General features: G+C 38.3%; 1 protein-coding gene across 1 annotated transcript in view; it reads left to right on the top strand.

Annotated features, from left to right (window-relative positions):
• The window catches only part of VSIG1 (V-set and immunoglobulin domain containing 1), a 30,044-nt gene extending 24,098 nt beyond the window's left edge, over positions 1–5,946 (top strand). The window contains exons 5-8 of the mRNA XM_006914796.1: positions 1,026–1,181; positions 1,567–1,686; positions 4,620–4,767; positions 5,595–5,946. Of these exons, the coding sequence (XP_006914858.1) occupies positions 1,026–1,181; positions 1,567–1,686; positions 4,620–4,767; positions 5,595–5,946 (776 nt within the window). The remainder of the gene's footprint in view (positions 1–1,025; positions 1,182–1,566; positions 1,687–4,619; positions 4,768–5,594) is intronic.
• Positions 5,947–8,087: the final 2,141 nt, after the last annotated feature.

The raw sequence follows: 8,087 nt of genomic DNA, 5'->3' as shown, positions 1-8,087 counted from the left end.
CTCCTCCTCCTGTATTCTTTATCTCAGAGGATGTTGGCAAGCTCATGTTCCCATCACCAACCCCATCATCTTCCTCATGTCCCATATCCAGTTAGTTCTCAAGTACTGTTGACTTGTTAGTACTTCTTGAATCTGTCTCCTCCTCTCCCTTGTTTCAGGCATCCCCAGAGCCACAGTAATCCAGGTAAAATATTAAAATGGCCATCATCCCTCCCTTACTTAAATTCCTTCCGTGGTCCTCCTGCTTTCAGTATAAAATACGTGAAATACAAAGCCCTCCAAGCTATGGTCTCCTCTTTCACCACTCCCTACACTCCACTTCAGAACTGTATCACAATTACTTTTTAATTTCTGGTGCCCTAGACCAGTGCCAGGCACACAGAAGGCATTCAAGTGTTTACTTATGGAGTGAAAAAGTGAAAAATGAATGATGATTTCACCACTCTGCAGCACACCCTACCCCCAAATGGGCTTCCCCTATCAATGAGTGACAAAGGCAAATTGAAACCCTCCAACCATTGTGTGCAAACCCCCAGAAGAATAAATGGCAAAAATGACTCATAAAGGAAAAGGAAAAAGAAAAATATGACACAATACAGCATTTTTTTTAAAAGAAAAAATAACAATCTATCTCAAAGTATTTAAGGGTTCTATTCTCCTTTAAAACTGTGCTTCAAGAGTATAAACTATACTCCTAATTGTTTTAGTGTTTGCTTACATTTGATTGTTTTTTTAAAAGCCATATTTTAAGATACAATGTGGAAATTCATGGTTATGAATCTGGGGAGGAGGCAGACAGAAGAAACACTATTAGAATGTTAATGGCTTGGTGACTGGAAGGTCCCTGCATCTGAAGTGCTCTACTTCCATCTAGTGGTATAAACAGAAAACTGCCAAAATAAGTTTTTAAGATTAAAAAAAAAAAAAAAGCGCACAAAAACAAAATGAAAGTGAGGAAGTGACTGCAATTGTTACAGGCTGTCATTCATCCTATAAGGTTTTTACTCTTTATCATTGCTTTACAGTCAAACCTTCTAAGCCCTTTTGCAGCATTCAAGGAATACCAGAAACTGGCCGTCCTATATCTCTTTCTTGCCTTTCGGTGCTTGGAACACCTTCCCCTGTGTACCACTGGTATAAACTTGAAGGAAGAGACATCATCCCAGTGAAAGGAAGATTCGGTAGGTATAGTCCTCAGCAGCCCCTGGCAAGGCATGGTGTGTGTGATAGCTGACGACATATATATGTGGCCTACTGCTCATCTTTACAATTTAATCTTCTATTTTCCTGGGAAAGGAATGTAAAAAAAAAATGTCTCTCTCCTAACAAGATGATTGTCATCTGGTCTTAACCCCAACTTCTAAAAGTCAAGCCTAGTTTTGGAGAGAATGGCATGGTCCTAGGTGGGCTACCTTTGGAATAGTCGCCAAGGGTCTAATTGGACCCTGGACATCTCAAGAAAGGGAGGTTGATATGAAGAAGTGGGTGGGAATTGAAGATCTGCTACACTGACACAATCTGTACCTACATAAAATATTTCAAATGTCTATATCCTGGTTTTGACAGATCCAGTCACCGGTACTTTGGTTATTGGAAATCTGACTAATTTTGAAGAAGGTTATTACCAGTGCACTGCGATCAACAACCTTGGCAATAGTTCCTGTGAAATCGATCTAACTGCTTCACGTGAGTTGACCACACAATTTTAACAGTTCCTCCTTAAGTCAAGTATCCTGGGCCTGCCAACCAAGTAAATTAATTAACATCCCTGGTTAATACTTCCTGCCTCTCTGGAGATTTTGGTGCTTTATTTATAGGTTGAAATGATTAATTATTGTCCTAATATCTAATGCTTACATGATAGTTGATATGTACAACACACTGCCCTAAACAGTTTACAAAAATTTATTTATTTAATCCTCACAAAATCTCAAGAGTAGGTATTACTATTTAATAAATAAAACAACAGCCTCATTAATAGTACCAGGCTGAATTTTCCTTGTTATGCTGTTGATAAATCCAGGTAAAACTGTAGCAATCTATGTCTAACACAGAGCTCACAAACTTTCCAATTCTTAACTAATTTGCTAAGATCTGCCTCTAATAATAATAACAAAAAGAGTACTCGTACCTACAGTCACAGCAGCTAATATGTGGAGCACAAATTATGTGCCAGGCACTCAGCCATGTGCTGAGAGCACTATCTCACTCAATCTTCCAACCACCCTTTCTAGGAGGCAGAATATATTGTTAGCCTCATTTTACTTAAAAGGAAACTGAAGTTCAGGGCAGTGAGTGACTTGCCCAAGATCATCCAGTTAGTGACTGGCTGTGCCAGGATGCTTCTAAATCTCAACCTTCCAGTTTAAAGGCACTTAGTTACTAAGCATAGACTTGAGGGCCTGGGATCGTCAAATTGGGCCAGTCAGGGGCAAGCTTTTACAAAGGGATGTCTTGCAACACCTCTCAAAGATCACTTTAATAACAGGATAATGTTATCTATTAATTTTTTCTAACTTATTTTGAATCTGTGGTTTTAATATGTACCTTATGCAGGGTGGCCCATTCCACTGGATTATTGCTCTACTATGAAGCTTTCTTCCTTGTATTTGTCCTGAATCCAACATTTTCCAGCTCTAGGTTGCTCATTCATTTTCATATAATTTTCAGCTATTTTCCAAAGTGAAGAAATCTCACCTTTTTGGTCTTTCCTTTTCTGTATTCCTATTGTGTCCTCGGTCCCTTGATCATTTCTGTTGTTTTTCTCTAGATCTTTGTCAAACCCTTTTTGCCTTTCCAGAGGTACAATTGTACTGTGGATGTAGAAACTCTTAGGACTTGCACTTGAGCCTTGCTTCCTTTTGAATCCTCTTTCCGATGATGTTGGCATTTGGCTTCTTTCCTTCCTTCCTTTCTTCCTGTCCCCCTCCTTCCTAAAATATTCACTGAATATCTGCTGTATGCCAGAGACTGTCCTAGGTGATAAAGATATAGAAGTTGATAAGATATACGTCTTACAATCAAGGATCTTACAGTTTAGATAGAGGGACAAACAAACACTAAAATATGTTAAATGCTATAATAGAGGTCTGCACACGGTAGCATATAGGATACTAAAGAAGAAACAATCAATTACACTTATAGAACCAGGACCAGCTTTACCAATGAAGTGCTATTTGGACTGGATCTTGAAGGGACTTGGAAAGGCTGTTTCTTTATCTTTAAAACAGGAGTGAAGGTGAAAGTCAGTTGAAGGATGGCAGTAGAGCAGCAGGCTTAGAAGTGCATCCAGTTCATGCTGGGGGAGGAAGTTGGAGGATTTCAGAAGAGACGTCTTTGAGGGGTGGGGGAAAGAAACCAATAGATTATCTGATGTGTCTGAATCTATTAAGAGGAGTTTAACAATTTTGCTGGAGAGTTGGAGATTAGTGATAATACATTTTTTAAATGTATTTTAAAAAATGAGGTACTTACTATCCTCAAGGAAAAATTTTAAATGTTGTATAAGATCATAATATACACCATGTTCTGCAGCTGTGAACGATATTTACATAGTCATAATACTGCAAACTTGGATTTAACTACAACTTGTGCTATAACTATATTAGGAGAATGTGGCAGGGTGTGAGAGGAACGATATAAGATAGTTAAATTTTCAACTTCTAGAGTAGGAAGTCAATAGAAAATGACAAAAATTGGAAAAGGCAGGAGGTATCAGAACAAGCATAATGGAAACAAGGGGGCAAATTCCAAAAGATTAAAAAACAAAAAGACTTAAGAACGGTTGCCTCTAGTGAATGGAACTCAGAAATGGGGGACCTCTGTTTTCTTGTTAGAAGTCTAACAGAACTGTTTGTCTTTCTAAGTTATGCATATGCATCGTTTTAATCATTAAAAAAAAAGTTAAAAGAATAATCAGGCAATTCAACTAGTCTTTTGTCTCAAAATATAAAACATTCACCTTTATTTGAGGGAAGGCAGAAGGGGATGGGCCTGCCTGGAACCCAAACATAGCCTCTTGAGGACAATACCTCAGTACTTTAAGGTCTGGTGCTCAGGTGAATTGTCTCACACTCATTAAGATTCTCCATACACTGATCTAGACACTTGTTTATGAAAATGGGTATATCCTTTTCCAATGGCCAGAATGCATGAAGCTCCATGGTGAACATGGAATTTGTGGGAGAGGTTTTTAGGGACCTACTTCACCTATGCTCTGGGAAAGCCTGGTAAAATGTCCCTTCCTATAACGGGTCACTTCTCTGGTTACCAGATTGCAGCTCCATAGTGTCTTTCTCAGCGACCAAGCAAATGTACACTGAAGACTCACTTTTCTAAACCTCGTTTTTAAAGAGACCCCGCCTCCCACAAGTTAGCATATTTTTTTTAGTTTATGTGTATAAATAAATGTGAATGGGTAAGCTACACAGTTGAGCCAGGCATCTTTCTTCCACTACTATGAGTCTAACTGGCAGAGTTCAAGGTTTTCCCATGCTCCCAGCCTATACAAGTCTCTTTCCCCCTATATGAATGCCCCAAATAGTCCTACTGGTCACAAATGCACATGTATGAAGCAGACATATGTTCCACTTTACTAACCAGCTGCTTATATCCTCCAGATCCAGAAGTTGGAATCATTATTGGGGCCTTGGTAGGTACCTTGGCGGGTGCTGCCATTGTCACTTCTGTGGTGTGCTTCGCAAGGAGCAAGGCAAAGACAAAGAGGAAAGAAAGGAAGAGAAATTCTAAAACCACTGCAGAACTCGAGTAAGACCTTATTTTGTTGTCTTTACTTGAATATGGACATTTCTCAGGCATATCTCTTTTCAGTCAGCTCTTCCTAAGCACTCTTTTTAGGATATTGGGGATATCTTTCTGCTCACCCTCACTGCTTTTATAAAAGAATGATGATGGCTACGGTTTACTGAGCACTGTGTGCCGGACTCTGTTCTAAGCACTTTACACCAACTCATTTAACTACCACAACCATTCTTTTAGGTCTAAGAAAAAATTCTTTTATCATATTAATATACTTGTATTTCTGCTAACTCAGTCATAAAATATAATTTTTAATACTTTTCATTATGAAAAAGGGGCCCATGAAGGTAAAAGTGCCTAGACCAATAGAAGTCAGAATGAGACCCTGCCCATAGTCCATGCTCTTGCCCACTCTCTTTCTTCTCGAATGTATATCACACTTGTTCATTTGTTCATCTGTCCATTTATATGCTTCCACAACTATGTATTGGGTACCAACCAGGTGCCAAGTATTGTGCTAGATGAAGTCGGAGCTAGATGCACCTGAGACATGGATTTGGTCCTCGAAGACTTTATTAAATCTTTAGAACATTTCCTCCTGATAGCAGTTTTCTCATCTTTTAAATACTGATTTTTCTCTCTTGAATTCTCATAATATTGTTGAGACACAACCTTTCTGTACCCAAAATGGAGACACGTAGTCTGACAGTGAGACAGAATATCACAAATCACAGAAGTCCTGAACAGACTGGGACCTGGTCACTGAAGCTACAGAGCCTATGACTCCATGTGAAATGTCGAACCTTAACAGTCTTCCCTGGGCATTCTTCCTGCAGACCAATGACAAAGGTAAACCAAGGTACAGAGTTCGAGACGATGCCATCTGAGGACGTTATCCAACTAGAATCAACTCTGCCACCTTCCTTCCATGAGACTGATTCTGACACCATCCTGGGGCCAGATCATGAGCCTATCCCCAAGCCTGAGCCTGCCTCGGAGCCTGCCCAGGGGCCTGCCCCAAGACCTGAGCCTGTCCAGGTACCTGAGCCGGAGATTGAGCTGGATCCGGAAACCGAGTTGGAGCCAGAGATGGAGCTGGAGCTTGAGCCGGAGCCGGAGCCGGAGCCGGAGCCCGGGATTGTAGTTGAGCCCTTGTGTGATGACGAAAAACAAGTGAATAAGCCATAGGCTGGTAGCCTAAGCACGGTGTTCATCATCACTAAGGAACCCATGACTGGCATTTAGAATTCAGTTGACCTAGCCTCACTCCATTCCGACCAACCCTATTCTAATAAGGGTCTCCTACCATCAATCCAAAATAAACAGGTCAAAATAATTATGAAATCAATGCAAGGGTTCCCGTATTACCACTATAGAATACTTACAATTTCACTAACATGTAAGCATAACTAATAAGGCAACTGATTTCTAACTCAGTTGAAAGTATTCTCACAACACCTGTGTAGTATTTCGGAAAAATTTATTTCTTTATTTTTAGCTACTCTTTGTTACATTCCATATGCACACATGACAAGGTGGCATTAATTGGATTCAATATTATTTCTAGGATTAGTTCAGGGCTTCCTATTTCCATATTGACTACTAAGAAAAGAATTCACCAGCATTGTCTCATAGATTGGAAAAAAAAATTCTAAAAGATTCTGGAGGAGACTACGTAAAGGATACATATTGATTGATGCATAGCATTTAAAGCTAGATCTTAAAATTAATGCTTCATTTATCATATTGGATTTCCTAAGGAACCACCCTGCTATTCGATATATGAGTATAGCAATTTTTTAATCCAATTTTTAATATGAAATAATGTACAGGCAAACAATTCCAAATACAATTTTCATTCAGTGAATACAAAATGTTGATATCATAGGCGATATTCAATTTGGCTTTGCATAAGCTATTTTGTTATCACTGTGTCTCATGCTATCTACTTTGGAAGGGCCAGACTAGGAAACTCTCTAAACACTTGAGATCAATTTTAGATAATCTAAACTAATTAATTTGTTTTACTGTTGGGGTATTCCACATTAAAAAAGAGATACCAAATATGAACTAAAATGCACTGATATCGCCTCTTCTTCACCTATTAAAAAAACTCTTCCATTGATCACATTTCACCCACATCACACCTTGAAGAAATTTACAGGTAGACTGTTTCATTTGTGTAATCAATCAAATTTTAAATCTTATTTTAAGGTTCAATAAATAATTTTCAATAAAATCTTATTTTAATGATCCTAAGGTAAATCTTTTATAAACAACTTTATTGACATTTACTTTATGTACAATAAACTGCACCTATTTCAAGTGTACAATTCGATGAGTTTTGAAAGATGTATACACACATGAAACCACAACAATCTAGAGCATTTCCATTACCCAAAAACGTTTCCTATACCCCTTTGTGCAATTCCACCAACATACTGGATATGGGTTTTCAAGTCTTTGGGGTAAATATCCAGTAGAGGGATTGCTGGATCATATGGTAGATCAATTCTTAGTTTTTTGAGGAAACTCCATACTGTTTTCCATAGTGGCTGTATCAATTTGCAGTCCCACCAGCAGTGTATGAGGGTTCCTTTTTTTCTGCATCTTCTCCAACATTTATTACTCGTTTTGTTCATTATAGCTATTCTAACAGGTGTGAGATGGTGTCTCCTTGTGGTTTTGATTTGCATGTTTGATTTGCATTTCCCTAACAGCTAGCGATGTTGAGCATATTTTCATATGTTTGTCGGCATTTTTGTATGTCCTCTAGGGAGAAGTGTCTGTTCAGGTCCTCTGCCCATTTATTGATTGGATCATTTATTTTGTTGTTGTTGTTGTTGTTGTTGTTATTGAGTTGTATGAGTTCTTTGTATATTTTGTATATTAGCCCCTTATCAGAGGTGTTGCTTGCAAATACATTTTTCCACCCAGATGGTTGTCTCTTACCTTGTTGACAATTTCTTTTGCTGAGCAGAAGCTTTTTAGTTTGATGTAGACCCATTCATTTATTTTTGCTTTTATTTCCCTTGCCTTTCGGGTCAAATTTATAAAATCCTCTTTAAGTCCAAGGTCTTTGAGTTTTCTTCTATGTTTTCTTCTATGCATTTTATTGTTTTATGTCTTATATTCAGGTCCTTAATCCATTTTGAGTTAACTTGGGTTAAATCTAGTTTCATTCTTTTGCAGGTGGCTTTCCAGTCTTTCCAGCACCATTTATTGAAGAGGCTTTCTTTTCTTGTATTGAATGTTTTTCGCTTTTTTGTCAAAAATTACTCATCCATTTAAACATAGGTTTACTTCTGGACTCCAGATTCTGTTCCACT

The sequence above is a fragment of the Pteropus alecto genome, unplaced genomic scaffold (genome assembly GCF_000325575.1).
Source record: "Pteropus alecto unplaced genomic scaffold, ASM32557v1 scaffold246, whole genome shotgun sequence".
Taxonomy (NCBI): Eukaryota; Metazoa; Chordata; class Mammalia; order Chiroptera; family Pteropodidae; genus Pteropus; species Pteropus alecto.
The sequence above is the reverse complement of the archived record's forward strand: the minus strand, read 5'-3'. Positions and strand labels throughout refer to the sequence as shown.